General features: G+C 39.0%; 1 protein-coding gene across 3 annotated transcripts in view; it reads left to right on the top strand.

Annotated features, from left to right (window-relative positions):
• LOC145683929 (uncharacterized) overlaps nt 1-18,825 on the top strand; it is a 106,603-nt gene that overhangs the window by 75,208 nt on the left and 12,570 nt on the right. For all 3 annotated transcript variants that reach the window (XM_081755614.1, XM_081755612.1, XM_081755613.1), the window contains one exon: nt 13,257-16,529. In XM_081755614.1, the coding sequence (XP_081611740.1) occupies nt 13,257-16,529 (3,273 nt within the window). The remainder of the gene's footprint in view (nt 1-13,256; nt 16,530-18,825) is intronic.

The following is an 18,825-nucleotide window of genomic DNA, read 5'->3' as shown; positions in this document are numbered from 1 at the left end:
TGACTGTATTTCCTGTAATCTTTTAAGAAAATAGCTTCAGTAGAGAGACTAGAGTGGATATTAAATACAGGGTATCTTAAAAGTCCCCTAACATAGGGTAACTCTGTTATTATCAAAGTTACAACAAAACGTAAGAGGGGAAACAGTCTCCAAATATGATGTTTTCAATCCAAAGTGAAGGAATTTTTAAAATCTTATGAGCCTAATCTTATACGCCTATTCGTTTTTTCACTAAGCTTTGCAGCTCTTGTAAACAACGCAGACGGCAGTGTGTAAATGTTGCCAACTAACAGACTAAAAAGTTTATAGAAAACCTCGAGCTAACAAATTAAGAAACAAACCGAAGACCGAGAGATTGAAAATGAAATGGCATGGACTTCTGATAGATTACCAAGATACATTTTCTCTCTCCTGAATCTTTGAAGCAGCATATAAATATAGACAAAGAACACTAGGAAGCATGGCTGCCCGCAGCGGGGAAGGGGCAAAGGGGATGTTGCCTCCCTGGGTTTTAAAAGGTTTTTGGAAGTGCATGTCAAGACATACTAATTTGCTTACTTAAATGTTGTAACACTTAATATATTCATATTAAATACTATAGTATCTGGTATTATAGATTATTTACTGTATTAATAAGCATACGGGCGTAAATAACTGTTGTTTTACTTGATGTATTATGTGCCCTCGTGTATCAAAATATTGTGTATTCGCGACTGAGTTTGTGTGTCGGTCTTTTGTCCTCCCCCCCGTGGAATCAGTATTTTACCTCCTTGAAAAAGTCCTGCGGACGTCCATGCCTGGAAGCCGGGCTGGATAATCTCTTAAATTTTCCCTGTAACTGCAAATCATGGCTAATTGTGGTTGACCATAAATCTTCGTCCTCTGTATATCAGGGAGTTCGCATTAACGGTTCAAAATATTCAATCTATCACTACTAAATTTTATTTAGCCTGCCCATAGCGTCAAGGGATAACATGGAAAATTAGAATCAGAGCTATTGGATCTTACTATGTTCTCTAGTCTTTGTTGTCTTACTATAGTTATTAGCTTGACTAGCAGATGTACTAAAACATGTGCTCTTTAACCCCCATCCATTTCAAAACTGAGTTTCGGATCACTACGTGACTCTCAAGTAGAGCCAAGAGAACATGTGGATCAAGTAATTGTTCATTTTTTTTTTTAAAAAAAGAAAGATATTATTTATTGAATAGATTACAATTTTAGTATCCCTTGAAGATTTTTTCAGATATTTAGTTACTCCTGAGAACGGACAATCATTCTTGCGATTCTTAAATGTTCATGTAACCTTTAACGTACCAAGCCTAACTCGTCAACGTTGTTTACCAAGTTGGGGTCTTCTGCGGACCCCAAGTATTATTTTAATTTCTCAACATAGTATTGCAACTCAAAATTATTATTTTTTGGATGTCTAAAAGCATACCTAAGTTAAATGAGCATTGTTGACATCAAATATTATGTTTACTTGAGCAATATTCAGTTTTTCGTACAATTTTATACTTTTGTGTTCGTAAATCTGAAATACAAATTTAACAATGGAGCTTTTACATTTTCAAGTGTGTTTTTATTTTTTGTATTTTTTTTAACGAACGCATCGTTGATATAATTATGTAATAGATAGTATATTCCAAACGGATGCAGTACACACATAAACATCCAGAATAAATTGATTATTACAGTTGCAGGAGTATCACCAAATATCGCCCTCTGGGGTTCCTAGAGGACCCCGCTTGGTATGTTAAGAGTTAAACCCGATCGTTTCTTTTAATCGATATGCGAATTATAACCAGGGGTAAAAGTGGAAGAACGAGGAAGAACGCCATCCCCGACCTCGGAAAAATATGTACGACGTCCCCCAGTTCTTAAGAAATTAACATGGGCAAGGATAGGCGGGGGAACGGCGTGACGTCATGACGCTTGCTACCGTACCCATACCTTTTCAGATCCACTTTTACCCCTGATTATAACATACAGAATTAACATCAGACGTTACGCTACTTCGAATCGGTGAAATTGCTTTTATCTTTATTTCTTACTTATCTTTAAAATAATAGGCCTACAACTTTTTATATACAATGAAAGGCTCTCCAATTATCTGAAGTATAGTGCATTTAATATATTAAATAGAAATTTAGCACAAGGGCTCAGTTTTTCCTTTGGGTAACATAATGAACATTTGCATCCCAGTTCTCTGAAACTGACTAAACAGTCTGACTACGATTCTTAAAAAAAAAAAAAATCAGAAGTGAGCAACACTTGCATTCTTAAAAAAAATCAGAAGTGAGCAACACTTGCAATGAGCCAAATGACCATTATTCTTCCATAAGAAAATAGTCCCCAAGAAATTCCACTTGTTCAACCTAAGCAGCAATTATTGTATTTTTAAATCACACTAAGAACATTTTAGTTTCAATTAAAAGCACATCTCTATATGTGGATTGACATCTTACACAAAAATTTAAATTTAACAGGAAAACAGTTACACCCACTGACAAATACGCAGAGCGCGCGCTATATTTGATGATGGCCATGCAGGCAGGAAGGTTACCAGTGAAGGATTACATGCACGTGCAGAAGCAGAAATATTGCGGGAAACAGACGAAGCATTTTCTCCTGAACCAATCGCTGAATACTCGTGTGCGGAGTGATACAAATTGAGTTACGCGGTTTGTTTTTGAAGAGTGCAAAGGTTTGTGAAAAAGCGAGTAATGTTAAATAAAAACGCAACGTTGCCATTTACTTGGAGGCACAACACACGTGAATGAAGTTACTGTTTGACATGGGGGTTGAGCACCGACACGTTAGCGTAAAAGACAGTAACTTCATTCACTTACGATGTGGGTCCAGATAAATAGAAACGTTGCATTTTAGTTTAACATTGGGCGCATAAAGAGTGTACAGCTCAAACTGCTCGTATGATTAAAAAACATTCTTCACTTTAGATTGAAAACATCATATTAGGAGATGGTTTTTCCTCTTACATTTTGTTGTAACTCTGATAATAACAGAGTTACCCAATGTCAGGGGACTTTTAAGATACCCTGCATATTATTGGACTCTCCGTTTTTACTGTATAACAATCAACGTTTAAACCCGAAGTGATTGATTTCTACCATTTTAGTTTAAATAGGGGCAGGGGCAAAAGTGGATCTGAAAAGGTAGGGGAACGCATGACTTCACGACGTCTCCCGTGTCTATCTTTGCCCATTGTGTTTTTTAGAAACTGGAGGACACCACAAATATTTTCTGGAAATGGGAGGACGACGTCCCCCGCGTTCCCCCTCACTTTTACCCCTAAATAGGGGTTAAGAGAGAAAATCATATTTATTCCTATAACGCGAAATCGATTTTATAAAACCATTTCTGCGCTTTTGCTGTATGTGGATAAATATTGAAACTGGAAGTCGTAGTGAATTTCTACCATTTCCGGTTTTAGTAGAGAATTAAGGATGGAAATAAAATGTAGTGTTGGGACGCTTTATCGATTAAATGAAACCGCTTGTTTTATCTATTAAGTTTTCTATTCTATAGCGATCAATGTTAAAACTGAGAGTTGTTAATTCGCTACCACTTCAGGTTTTAATACACAGATTAGAATGAAGATGGAATATATTCTTGGGACGATTAATCGATTGCAGATGATACTGTTCTTACCCTATAAGAATCAACAGTAAAAGCGAAAGTGGTTGATTTTTCCCACTTCCGGTTTGAATAGGGGAATAAGAGAGAAAACGGTATTCGTAGAACGCTAAATCGATTCCAAAAGGTGGCTTCTCGCTATCTGTTATCATTTTGGTTCTATTTAAATCAATATTGAAACCGGAAGTTGTGGTGAATTTTTTCCACTTCCGATATTAGTAGAGAGTTAAAGATTAAGATGGAACGTGTTCTTAGGACTCTTAACCAATTGCAGAATACTATATCTCTTTATCTATTACCATATTTGCTGTATTGCGATCAACGTTAAAACTGGAAATGATTTATTTATATCTGTTTGATTATCGGATCCAAAATAGAATCCCGTTTGTAGCTTTTGAGCCTCTACGCTTTTATCAAATTTGTTGATGATTGGTGAAGCAGTTATTGAGATTTTGTCTCCCCGAAGGCAGAGTAAATATACGTGGGTTGGATCTTTAATAATGGTAACTATTTATTTACAACTGATACAACATAGATATACCTTACAAACGTTTACAGTCCTTCAATGTAGTCACCACCATTATGTATAAACATTGCCAATGATGGTGGAAGTCGTTGGATATCTGTAGGAGGTTTTGTTGTGTTGATAGTTCCAATGCGCTGATTTTCTGCCTGAAAAATCACCCTGAACAGTTCTGAAAAGTTCCTTGGTCTTCAACTCAACATCAGAAGGGCTAAAGTAGAAGGGTGGATGTTGCAGCACTTCCCGCCTCCATCAATCGGTCAAATCCGTCACACCTTGCGCATTATGCGTGCAAACGTTGTCCAGCAAAATAATGGGTGGATTCTGCAAAAAGGGTCACCGCGTCTTTCTCAAGCTTGGTTGTAACTTGTGTTCCAGAAAGGAACAAAAATACTGCACATTGGCGGTATGATGTGGGAAAACAGTATTGGTTAGGATTTTCACACCCAAATAACACACGAGAATCACAACAACGATCACATTGCTCAGGTTCTGAAAACTTCGCACTTTCGTGATTGACCCATAATGACGCCATTATTCGTTTGATTGGTGTTTCAATGTCTCTCGTAAGATTTGGGTCATGTTTCATCTATCGCAATGATACGGCATAAAAACGCATTTCCTTCCTGCTCGTAGTGTTCCAAGTAGGTATGAGTAGTGCATTTCCGTCAACTCATGTGTAACCCATCGTAATGCAATTTTTCTCATTCTCAAGCATTTCTTCACAATGTGCAGAACTGAAGTAAGCGCAAATCCTGTCTCTTGGGGCAATTCACGAATAGTATGGCGTCGATCTCCGTTAACTCAATAGGCATAATCATGGGAAGTTAAAATCTGAGATTTCAAAGTATGACATTGATCAGTGTCTAATAACGCGGTAACAGCATGCATGTCTTCGTCACTGACACGTAGGTGTCTCTCATTCAAGGTTCGGACTCACATTGCCAACGTTCTGTAAGGCAATGCAAATTCCCTGCAAGCTTCTTGAAGATCTTGATGATACTCTCGTGCCGTACGACCACTAGAATATTCAATTTTTATCCAACTCCATTGTTCCTGTTTTGAAAACATCGTGACAAGAATAACTTTGCTTTACACCGTCCACGAAAAAGTAGTATGTAACATAGACCGCCCGCGACTGAAGAGTCTGTTCTTCTCGTCTACTGTTCTTTCGAAGTCGGAAAGGAGAGTTCATTTGCGCAGAGGTAAGGTAGATATGTAACCAACATGTGGTAAGAGAACCATCATTTGATCCTTTTGCGAAGCATCTCTAAAGCACTGTTGCCACTATTAAAGTTCCAATCCTCGTATAGAAGAGTATACGTAAGCCGAAATCCCTAAAAGTATATTAAATATTCAAATGTATAACACTATGTTTCTGATACCCCAAAATAGTGAAAGATATGTTGGGAAGGAAGTTTGAAATTCTTTGATTGGAAGTACCAGTTTTTAAGGAAAGAATGTTTATACCCACCGCCAACACTGCTATAATGGAAGACTTAATGACGAGATAGATAAAATAACAAATTATTACGTAGTCTGCGGAAACGAATGAAACTCCAGCAGAATCTTGCCGCGAGTCTTCTACACCTGCATAAGGAGTAAGACTTTATATGGCTTTACGTTAGTGTAATTGCAGCACCAACTGTGTTTGCTCGCTCAACATGAAATAGTTCAATGAAAGTGACGAGAGTGTACAGCAGCGACACAACTAAGCTAGTTGTCGCGTGGGGCAAGAATTCGCCTTACCAATCCCCCTACTAACTAAACCAAGACGCTCTCCGTTTACATCTGATATTGGCATCATAGTAATTCTCCTATTAAATTGAGAAACTGAAAGGGGGAGGAAGTGTGGCTCAGAAGTTTGGTATTGCCCACATCATTGTTTCACATTCACGGGAAGCATTACAAACCACAGACAACTGTGTGAAAAAATTTAGGTGGTCAACTACAGCAGAGAACTACCGCCACTTTGTGCAACAGGCAACAAGAGAACGACGTTAAACAGCAAGCGCAATTAGAAACAAAGTTAACAAGACCTACAACGCTCGCAATCTCACTCACGAACTCAGGGGGTCTCCGACGGCCATTATGCTGTTTTCTGCTGATACCCGTAATTTGGTGGCATCGTATGTGATGATGCCAAGAAAATTAGAACTGCACCGAAGAGAAGTGGGTTCGCGTTCTTCTTTCTGACGGGAGCGTATTCCATCAGAGTAGTGATTTTCAATGTACGCTCATCTGGGGAGAATGTGAACACACAATAAACCCAGGGACATTTTTAAACACGATCATTTGGGTGATCTAGTTCTTCATGTGTGGGACGCATAATTGGCATGAGCATACACTCCTATAATTGGGTACTGGACTCCTTTCCCACGTGCATCTTTTCAGAGAAGCATTCCTTCCTAAAGAGTTCATTTTTATGGATAAAAGTGCGCGACTGTATCGAGCAGTTCAGGTAGCGAAGCTCTTGGAACGAGAGGATATTCGGGGAATGAATTAGGCTGTTTATTCACTGTCTTGAGTGTCATCGAACACGAATGGGTTGTTATAAGAGGACGCCTTGCAGCGCGTCCAGATGCATCAAGGATCACGGAGCCGTTCTCAACAGCACTGGTGGGGAAATTAAATTTCACACTATAACAACTCACTACCAACCTTATGAGCAGCATGGGAGCACATTGCAGACCATGCATCGCTGCCGTGATGATCAGACGCCCTTCTAAGGACCATTTCATTTCTTCTCTAATGTTAGGGGATTCCTTTGTAACTCGCAGTGCTTTTAGTATAAGTTATTATCTCTGTAGTAGTTATTATATCTTCTAGTTTTGTTCATGTACCCACGTGTTTATGCCTGCTTTCTGTGTTATACTGTAGAAGTTTTTTTCTATGTATAGTTCAAGTTTCACCAATCTATTCCACTTGGGAGTGACACAGTTTGTGAAAGTTGCAGTATACAGTTTTACAGCATTTATTTGATATTCTTCGTAACTTTTAAATTAACAGACAAATCTTGTACCATGCAAATATCGACAAAGGGACATTATTTGATAAAACTTATAATACCACCAAGTTAACAGAGTTGCCACCCAACATAAAGCTATATGTGTTCAAATAACATTACGTGATGCCATTACATATTTCAAAGTTTCACGTTTAACGAAAACTTACCTTGCAGTATCACTTTTATTATTTAGTACCGGTCGCAAACTAAGGTCACTACAGCATAACAAACATCAGAATTTTGGTGGTCTCCTCAGCAATAATAACGGAAGTGAGACAGACGGAGCAACGCATATCTAAAGCACTTTAGAGTCTGATACTATGATCATGATATAACGGATTATGAATGAACAGAAACAAAGATAGAACAGATTGAAAATTTGACTGTTTTTCGAAAGTGTTTATTTCAGGAAACTACTTCTGTAAATGTCTCATTCAAACACACAGATAGTTTTCAGTCGATGTTATATCATAATGCCGTTTACAGTAACGACAGATATGATATCACAAAACGTTATGGAGATATGGTAAATCAGTGCCGTACCGTGGAAAATCAGTGCCATGGGAAAGAGTTTACGACGGCGATCCCGCACATATTAGTGAGGTCAACAGACTAGCCGCGAAGCGCCACCATGGTTGGAGCTGCATAGTAAGATTTTTTTTAAAAAACTTTGTTTTTTATTTCGAACACTTTTTCTTTCTTTTTTCCTTCCCTTTTTTATATATATGTGTACATGCATTTTCCTAACTTGAGTAAAAATATAGAAGAATACTGCTGTTGATCTAAAATATACAAGTATTTTTCTCTTTTTGCTTTCTTTCTTTCCTTTTGTCTTTCCACCCAAACTTGGAGCTAATTATTCGGCGGCCGGGGCTTTTGCCCCATTTTTCCCCGACGGCACGGCACTGTGATAAATACCAGTAGAGTTTTCCTCACTATTCAAAATTATGTATAAGGTAACCAAGGAATTTCTCTCGCTTTTTCACCCACCACTTTCGAACATCTTTTAGTCACCTAAGATGTACCTGTTAAGATCAAAAATACCCATCAGCATTGACGACCTTCTGTCAACGTCCTGGAAGGTCACGGATTACATCGCGGTAAAACTTGGTGAGCCGCAAAGCGGAGAAAGTATCAAGTGCTGATTTACTAAAGTGATTGTCCAAGGAAACGGAGGGTGCAATGTCCGGGGAGTGTGGTGGATGCAATAGTGGTTTCCCATTCAAGGCGTAGGATGGTGTCCCGGGTCAACCTAGCCAGGTGGAACTTACTGTTGCCCTGTAACAGGAGGATTCCTTTGCAATTCAGCAGTGCTGGCTCCAGACTTTTGAGTGTTTCTTCAACAAGACTCCACTGCTGACAGTACACAGTTGCATTGATGCTCTGACCAGCTAGTAGTGGTTCCCGATACACGATGCCGCGAGCAGTCCACCAAACACACAGGAGGACCTTCTTCTGTTGCAGTGCTGGTTTCGGAACCGATTCATGGGATGCTAACTAATGATGACGGCGCTGTGGAGCTTCGTATAGGTCTCACGTCTCATCACATGTCAACATTCTGACCAGAAGTGGCTCCTTGCGCAGACGAGACAACAAAGAAACACAGATATCTGCTCGCGTTGCCTTCTGGCCCAGAGCCAAATCATGTGGTACCCATCAACCTAACTTATAGAGATTTAAAGTTGATGGAGGTGCTGTCGAATGTTTTCCCCAGTTACATTGAATTGTAGTGCCAGTTCCTCACTGTCTGGCCACTGTTCGCTTCAATTGCCGCCTGAAGATCTTAATTTTTAACATATGTTGGTCTTTTGGCACTTAGTGCGTCTTCTAGTGTTTCGTCATCGTTCTTAAACTTATTAAACCACCGCTGCACTGTCCATGTAGTCATGACACCCTCACCAAAGGTCTGGTATATCTTTCGCTCCGCTGGAGCGGCTTTTGACCCCAGTTTGAACTCATACAGCATACACGCCCTTATGACGCTCTCTGGAGGTCTCATGTTCACTCTGTCATTACGCAAGTTCACGGTGTAACTGAATGCCGCAACCATGTATTATGTTGGATATACCCTCACCAACAACCGACCTTCGCCTTATCTCCATTCGCATTCAACTCACGGTGTGAGGGCCAATTGAACACAGGCCTCCACAAAAAGCAACAGAAATTTCTTGGTTACCTTTATAATTTGGAGAACTTGTAGAAATTACAAGTACTAAAAGGTATTGTTTTAGTGTTATAGAAGCAAAGTAAACAAAAAAAAAAGTTTCAAAAAGTTCTTCCAATTTATCATATCGAATTTAACATTTTTTAATAACTCTGGAGTGATTTCAGATATTAAGTTTCTGAAAATAGCATTGTGATCTTTATGTCTATTTCCTAGCTCGTGCCAAGTGAACTTTGTGGTGGACAAACACCGCATGTGTGGGTTTTCTCGGGGTACTCCCTTTTCCTCCCACTTTCTCCATTGCACCATTTTATTTATTTCTCATCATCACCATCTCTTTTAACCTAGCCGGCATAAGCGTGGATTTACAACTTAAAAGATTTCAATTAATTTTTTCTTTATGTCTGTTGAAAATCAAGTTCGCAATTAGATCTGATACTTATGTAAACAAGTTTTCGAAATATGGTACTTTGAAAAAAAAAGACATTTTAATTCGTTCTAACTTTGTTTCTACTGGTTCGAATTATATGATATGATGACCGTACTATTCGACACTAAAGTACTTTGGGTGCGCATTATCCCATATGTGAGATTTGCGTTATTACTGTTTTAGAACCATCAATAATGGTTGGTTTTCGATATTTGTGATAATATCGATAATATGTAACACTGTATAATGAATATGATGTTATAAATTTTCTTTTTACATGTAGATCTGGAATATGTAATAATATGATATAAATGCTATTTGAAAAGAAAATTCGGCTTTATGTTGGGATGGCAACACTGATAATTTAGTGGTATTGAAGACTATGCCAAAAATGTCTTCCTATTGATATTTGCATAGTACGAAATTTCAGTGTTTTGTATCAATTAGTTTAAAAGTTACAAGGTTGTATGAAAATAATAGATAAATGGTCTACATTAGTATATGTGCTGTATACTGTAAATGCATGGAAAACTTCAGCTCACTTGGGCCATCATTCAATATGATTCAATTGAGGAAATTTTTTTCACTTATTTCTTTGGTCTGCTATAGAACTATTTTAGCGGAGAGACTTAAAAATGAAAGAAACTCGGAAGTTGAAAAATAAGGACCACCATAATAAAGGGTATTACAACAATGTGTCAGGGATATTTTGGGATCAGATTCCGTATATCAAAATGAAAAAAAAAGTTTATGTGGGCTTGTGCTCAAAAGTGGATAGTTTCGGAGTTGTAGGGTGCCGAAAACGTGAAGTAAGTGAACTTTAAAAGTTCATAACTCCACTACTTATGGGACCTATCGTAGTCGGGTCAAGACATCACTGTGGAAATGTGAACTATCCAAATATCCATGTTTAAGGATGTTTCAGTACTTGCACGCCAATTTTTAGAGAGGTAGGTGAAGAGTGATCAAGCACTCTCAAACAGCCTCTCTAAAAATGATTGTGCAAGTAATGAAGGTTCTGAAAGATGGATATTTGAGTTGGTCACATACCATTTCTTCTTGACACAATTACGATCGGTCCTATAGTAGTGGAACTATGGATCTTTAAAGTTCATTTTTAGCACGTTTTTGGCACCCTATAAATACGAAACTATGTACTTCCGACCACAGGTCCATATGAACTTAGAAATCTATTCTCAAAATAGTGTGGCAATTTTTAGTAACACCCTGTATATAAAATAAGGATCATTTATCTTCAAACGTTGAAACGCTCTTATAACTAGTAGATAAGTAACCCTGAAATTTTGTACAATGGAAATATCGACAGGGAAATCTTCCTATTTTGGAGCCTTTTTAAACAGTAAGATGGAGGGAACGATGTACATACAAAGAGCATTAGGATCGAATATTAAGACCATAAAAAGACAAGTGGCCCGGCATAGTGTAGTTGGTAACGTTGCCGCCTTTGGTGCAAGCGGTCCTGGTTCGATTCCCGATGGGAACACTCGGTCGAATAAGTGTAGAAAGCCTTTTCAAGCCAACCATCCAGAGTACGGTTTTTCTGAGTTTTCCTCAGTCACACCAGGCAAATACCGGGGTGATATCTAACATATAGGTCACAGGGTGCTTTCTTCGTTCCCCAATCCTTTGTCCTTCCCTTTCCTCGGATAGTATGATCGCCGAGGGACGTCATCCCTCATACGTGACGGGCTAACATGGCCATAGATACCAAAAGCCCAGAAATATAATTTCTAAATAAAATAAGAATTTCGAATAAATAGGAAGGAAAGGGACGGATGATTAAATAAAACTTCGTATTTCGAAAACTGCTTACAATAAATACCATATTCAATCTCATAGTTTTCAATAGACGTAGGAAACAAAATGCTGTTTATCTTAATTTGATATCTTAAAGTATTTCATGAGGTATGACAAACAATCGGAAAGTTTAAAATTGTATCATGTACAATATAACTAGATCAAAATTTTTATCAATATGAGACGTATATCACAAGATGATATCTTTGAATACAATATGTATACAGAATTCTTTTTCTTAAGAAGAAGATTTTTAATTAAAAAACGGAAAGAGTAGTTCCATCTTAATTATTTGAGACTTACTGATGCTAAACATTTCTTCCAGTGCAGATAAGATGTAATTCTAGTTGCAAGCTTATGTAGACATTTCAGGAAATTTTCGAGTAACTTTATTCTGAGATTATATTTTTGCGAATTTTACGGAGGCGACATTGATATTTTCCAAGGTACACTCTTTCCGTTATTTGCCAGCAACATAGTACGGAAACTACGTTGGTGTATCTAAAAAAATTACAGTGATACCAGAAAAGGAGATCAGATCTTTCTATTAGCTTAAAATAAAGAGAACTAAATGGTAACATGTAATGTAGTAAATATACATAGAGCCATCTTAAAAGGATTAAGAAGTCAACAGTAAGTAGTTTAAAATAATTTATTGTTCGATTACTAGATAAGCAAACTCTATTTAAGATTAATCCCTTAAGAACTTAATTATCAGGACATTTTCTACCAAAAATTACCCATATTTTTAATCGCTTGTTTGAATTATTTGAGTATAGAAGAGTACATAATAAAAATATATCTTCATAAATCTTACCTAGTGCATAGAAAAAATGAAACTAAGAAATTTGCAGACTTTTGTCCCGAGCTATCACGGGCAGGAATAAAAGTGAGGGGAAACTCGGGGAGACGCCGTTAACCCACTTTCAAAAAATACGTATGGCGTCCCCGCACTTCCTAAAAATTACAATGGACAAAGAAAGACACGAGACGACGTTACATCATGCGTTTCCCTACCTTTTCAGATTTATGCTCTTGAGGCCATAAGAGGTATAGAGATGTGTAGGTATAGATAAAATATTCGTGCAGAGACGATATTTATTGCTAAATGACATATAATCTAATGTGGTGTGCAACACATAATAAAATAACGTTTCCAGTTTCCTACCTGGTATCATGATTTTTATCCTTACAAGTTAGTATTCTCGATACAGTGTGATACAGAGAACAACTAGATAAAATTCAGCACAGATGAGCTACTGTCGCTGCAGTACAAACCCGATAGACACTCTACTACAATACCCATAGAAACATTTGTTAGGCAAAATACTAAACACTAAAAGACGGCTTCCTTCGTGATAACTACAAAGGAATATGAAAGTTAGAAACGCAACGAGATACCTCGGGAAAAAAACTAATTACATTTTTTTTTAAATAAAGGTGATGATAACTCGGGATAACTTCAGTGGTTAATTGTAAACTTACGCGAGTATATATGTACATGAGTTAATACAAAATCAAATAAGTAGTTGTATTATGAACTGAAAAGATCAGGTAGCATGTAGTAAAAACACAATTTATTATCTTATTATTAAGTACTATAATCTCTATTCATTCAATTCAAATATTCAAAGCTTCATTATTTATTTTCTTTCAGCATTAGAAAATGATAGTGGCCTTGCAGAGGCAGGTGGAGATTTAAATCTTGAGAAACTAGAACATCTATCTGATTTGGGATATTTGAATAATTTTGCACAAACTCTTATAAAACTAGGTCTTCTCAAGAAAGACAGTAGTTTATATGACCTGGGAGAAGACCAAGAAGGTGCAGGTGCACATGCAAAAAGCGTCGCCATTTCTGATAATCATGTTGGAGAAACAAGCCAGACAGACAAGGGAGAAAAGCATACTGCGAGTTCAGGCGACTCTGCAAAACCTAGAGGATCTGGTAATGGACAAGGAGGTAGTTCCGGAAAGTCTGAAGGAAACGGTAGTGGGAGCGGAAGCAGTAACGGAAATAGTGGGACTTATTCCAATACTGTAGCAAACGGTAAGGGAAAGACTGGAGGTCCAAATAGTGGCAGCGGGAGCAGCTCTGGAAACCCTGGAGGATCTGGTAGTGGACATGGAGGAAATTCTGGAAAGTCTCAAGGTCACGGTAGTGGCAATGGAAGCAATAACGGAAAAACTGGAGCTTATTCCAATTCTTTAGCAGTCGATAAGGGAAAACCAGGCAGCTCAGGTAGTGGCAGTGGAGGGAACTCTGGAAAACCTGGAGGATCTAGTGGACATGGAGATAGTTCTGGAAAGTTTCAGGGTCACGGTAGTGGGAGTGGAAGTAGTATCGAAAAAGGTGGAGCATATTCCAGTGCTGTAGCAATCGATAAGGGAAAACATGGAGATTCAAATAGTGGCAGCTCTGGGAAACTTGGAGGATCTGGCAGTGAACACGGAGGAAATTCCAGAAAACCTAGTCACGGTAGTGGCAGTGGAAGCAGTAACGGTAAAACTGGGTCTTATCCCAATGCTGTGACAGTCCATAAGGGTAAAGCAGAAGGTTCAGGTAGTGGAAGTGGATCAAACTCTGCAAAGCCTGGAGGGCCTAGTGGACATGGAGGTAGTTCTGGAAAGTCCGAGGGTCACGGTAGTGGGAGTGGAAACAGTATTGGAAAAGGTGGGGCTCATTCCAATGCTGTAGCAATTGATATGGGAAATTCTAGAGGTCCAAGTAGTGGCAGCGGGAGCAGTTCTGGAAAACCTGGAGGATCTGGTAGTGGGCATGGAGGAAATTCTAGTAAGTCTCAAGGTCATGGTAGTGGCAGTGCAAGCAGTAACGGAAAAACTGAAGCTTATCCCAATGCTGTAACAGTCCATAAGGGTAAACCAGAAGGTTCAGGTAGTGGAAGTGGATCAAACTCTGCAAAGCCTGGAGGGCCTAGTGGACATGGAGGTAGTTCTGGAAAGTCCGAGGGTCACGGTAGTGGGAGTGGAAACAGTATTGGAAAAGGTGGGGCTCATTCCAATGCTGTAGCAATCGATAAGGGAAATTCAAAAGGTCCAGGTAGCGGTGGTGGGAGCAGCTCTGGAAAACCTGGAGGATCTGGTAGTGGGCATGGAGGAAATTCTGGAAAGTCTGAAGGTCATGGTAGTGGCAGTGGAAGCAATAACGGAAAAACTGGAGCTTATTCCAATTCTTTAGCAGTTGATAAGGGAAAACCAGGCAGCTCAGGTAGTGGCAGTGGAGGGAGCTCTGGAAAACCTGTAGTATCTGGTAGTGGACATGGAGGTAGTTCCGGAAAGTCTGAGGGTCATGGTAGTGGAGGTGGAAGCAATATTGGGAAAGGTGGGGCTTATTCCAATGCTGTAGCAATCGATGTGGGAAATTCAAGAGGCCCAGGTAGCGGTAGCGGGAGCAGCTCTGGAAAACCTGGAGGATCTGGTAGTGGGCATGGAGGAAATTCTGGAAAGTCTGAAGGTCATGGCAGCGGAAGCAATAACGGAAAAACTGAAGCTTATCCCAATTCTTTAGCAGTCAATAAGGGAAAACCAGGCAGCTCAGGTAGTGGCAGTGGAGGGAGCTCTGGAAAACCTGTAGTATCTGGTAGTGGACATGGAGGTAGTTCCGGAAAGTCTGAGGGTCACGGTAGTGGGAGTGGAAGCAATATTGGGAAAGGTGGGGCTTATTCCAATGCTGTAGCAATCGATAAGGGAAATTCAAAACGTCCAGGTAGCGCTGGTGGGAGCAGCTCTGGAAAACCTGGAGGATCTGGTAGTGGGCATGGAGGAAATTCTGGAAAGTCTGAAGGTCATGGTAGTGGCAGTGGAAGCAATAACGGAAAAACTGGAGCTTATTCCAATTCTTTAGCAGTTGATAAGGGAAAACCAGGCAGCTCAGGTAGTGGCAGTGGAGGGAGCTCTGGAAAACCAGGATTATCTGGTATTGGACATGGAAGTAGTTCTGGAAAGTCTGAGGGTCACGGTGGTGGAGGTGGAAGCAGCAACGGAAAAGGTGGAGCTTATTCCAATGCTGTAGCAATCGATATGGGAAATTCAAAACGTCCAGGTAGCGGTGGTGGGAGCAGCTCTGGAAAACCTGGAGGATCTGGTAGTGGGCATGGAGGAAATTCTGGAAAGTCTGAAGGTCATGGTAGTGGCAGTGGAAGCAATAACGGAAAAACTGGAGCTTATTCCAATTCTTTAGCAGTTGATAAGGGAAAACCAGGCAGCTCAGGTAGTGGCAGTGGAGGGAGCTCTGGAAAACCTGGAGGATCTAGTGGACATGGAGATAGTTCTGGAAAGTTTCAGGGTCACGGTGGTGGAGGTGGAAGCAGCAACGGAAAAGGTGGAGCTTATTCCAATGCTGTAGCAATCGATATGGGAAATTCAAGAGGCCCAGGTAGCGGTAGCGGGAGCAGTTCTGGAAAGCCTGGAGGATCTGGTAGTGGGCATGGAGGAAATTCTGGAAAGTCTGAAGGTCATGGTGGTGGCAGTGGAAGCAATAACGGAAAAACTGAAGCTTATCCCAATTCTTTAGCAGTCAATAAGGGGAAACCAGGCAGCTCAGGTAGTGGCAGTAAAGGGAGCTCTGGAAAACCTGGAGTATCTGGTAGTGGACATGGAGATAGTTCCGGAAAGTCTGAGGGTCACGTTAGTGGGGGTGGAAGCAGCAACGGAAAAGGTGGGGCTTATTCCAGTGCTGTAGCAATTGATATGGGAAATTCTGAAGGTCAAGGTACTGGCAGCGGAAGCGGCTCTGGAAAGCCTGGTGGATCTGGTAGTGGGCACGGAGGAAATTCTGGAAAGTCTGAGGGTCACGGTAGTGGGAGTGGAAACAGTAATGGAAAAGGTGGAGCTCATTCTAGTGCAGTTGCAATCAATTTGGGAAGAGGCCAGTCTGGGAAACCTATAAGTTCTGGTATTCCGGATTCTGGTAAGTAGTTTTAAGTTAGTCTTAAAATATACTACTTATTAATGTTGTATTTATTTATCTTTATTGCCAACTTGAGTGTATCTGATTTTCAATATATCTCTAAAGCACTAGGAAAGTACTAACTACTTATTATTTGAGATATTTACTACGTATGTGTTCTCTCATTGAAATTTTCAAATGTTATTAAATAGAAACTATTATAGTCACAGTTGTGTTGACGGTTAGAATAAAAATACAAATCTTCACTTTTGGTCTTAGCTTATTCCAGGTGCTGGTTGCGCTCTTCTAAGAAATTCTTTTCTTCCTTGCATTGAAAATGATGTAGCATTAGGAGGAAGCTTAGTGTGTACTTTTGTTGTCATGGCATGAAATAGTGGAATGAAATGTCAGTGAGGAGTTTGGATAAACAGTACAAACCCACGTAGCCAGGTCCAATAATGCTACTCACCAGCAACGAAATAGACGAAAATCTGTCATTGAAGAGAAAATCTTGATTAGCAGTAAGCAAGGGCGCCGATTTCTCTGCAATTTTTGGGGGACCCTTTAAGATGAGCGCTTGGTTGCACAAGGCATATATGAGGATTTTTAAGACAAATTGAATTCAGATTATTCCAAATATTGTATATTCATAAATACAATGCGGGTGCGCACATGAGATTCGGGGGGACCCTTGCCCCCCAGGATCAGCGCCCTTGGTAGTAAGCATTTCGACGAAGTTCAACATAGAAATCTAACCTTTGCTCTTTGCTTGTACTGAGAACTCCCTGATAGATGTTGCACAAACATTTACATATGTATACGATGTATGTGTGCGAAATGTGGATACAACAGTTGCGACAAACAGAAAATGTCCCTCGTTGTTCCGCTTATGCAATTGATATTTAGTAAGACTGTTCGACAAAGACAATGGATGTCTCGAGTCTATATGTGTTTGATTTTATTTTATTTTTCAAAGTATGTGCTCCTGTTAGTAAGAGCTTTATCTCGTTTTATTTTATGGATAGGAAATTGCCAAAAAAATCAAATTTCGGAGGATTTGGACCTACTTTATCCTCTTTGATGGGATTTTATCACATTACATAATAATATGGATGAGTATAGGGGTCCTTTCCTTTCATAAGACATGGGTTCATTGACGCACTCCTTATAAAATTAGGGAGGGATTCATAGTGCTATCCTTTAAATTTGAGAATTGTCAAAAAGTAGAATCTGGTATATGTTCTCTAGGACTCGAGTATGTAAGTCTGTAGATATGTGTGATCCTCCTCTGTGGGTAAAAAACTTGTCAAGTATTAGTATTGCCATGTGGTTGGTTATTGCACTAAATTGTTTTCTTTGATGGACCATTAACATGTTACGGGATTATATGATTGAGTTCAGGGGTTCATTCTCTTTCAGAGGATATGGGTACATTGATGCTGTTTTCTCAAAATTTCAGAGGGGTACGTTGGCCCATACTTAATTTTGGAAATAATCCAAAAGCAAAATTAAGTAAACGTTCTCTAGGAGTAAAATATATAACGATTAATGTAGGTGGTACAGCTTGTTTTCTTCTATGAGCACAAAGTTACCACAATATTCAAAATAACACGTGCTTAGTAGGTGGTTGCTTATCTATTCTTTTTAAATGAGATTATACTACAACACGTGGGTACATGTTTGAGTACAGGATTCTATTCTATTTGATAAGACATAGGTGCATTGATGCACTGCTTTTAAGTTATGGGAGGGGCATCTTGGCTCTTTGTTAAATTTAGAAATTTTGAAAAACAGAATTTGGTAATTTTTCTCTTGAATTCGAATATATATTTCTGTAAGTTTGGTTGATACTGGTTGTATGCTTTTATGGTTAAAACATGAAGATTTCAAAATATGTAAGTTTTAAACCTATAGTGTTTTCTTTGTTGAGACTTTGGAGTATTATACAATTATATAGATCACTACGGGATCAATTTTCTTTCATAGCATGGGTACATAGATACTTTCCTTTTAAAATTAGGGAAGGGTACATTGACCCAGTTCTTAAATTTGGGAATTGTCAAAAATATATATATTGACAAATACTATCTAAACTTGAATACATACATCTCTAAATTTAGTTGGAATTGCTTCCCGTTTTTGTGTGTTAAACGTTGTCGAAATTCAAAATTCCTTGTTCTTACAGAATGTTACGCCTTGAACCTTAAGTATTGTACTGTAAGATAATTCATGGAAATTTATCTTTGGTGCAGTTTGGTTGGCCAATCACTACTTCTTATTAGCTTGAAATTTTACACTTAAAAATCGAGTGACCTTA

Source organism: Thermobia domestica, chromosome 4, assembly GCF_964235325.1.
Source record: "Thermobia domestica chromosome 4, izTheDome1.hap1.1, whole genome shotgun sequence".
In the NCBI taxonomy this organism is placed as follows: domain Eukaryota; kingdom Metazoa; phylum Arthropoda; class Insecta; order Zygentoma; family Lepismatidae; genus Thermobia; species Thermobia domestica.
The sequence above is the reverse complement of the archived record's forward strand: the minus strand, read 5'-3'. Positions and strand labels throughout refer to the sequence as shown.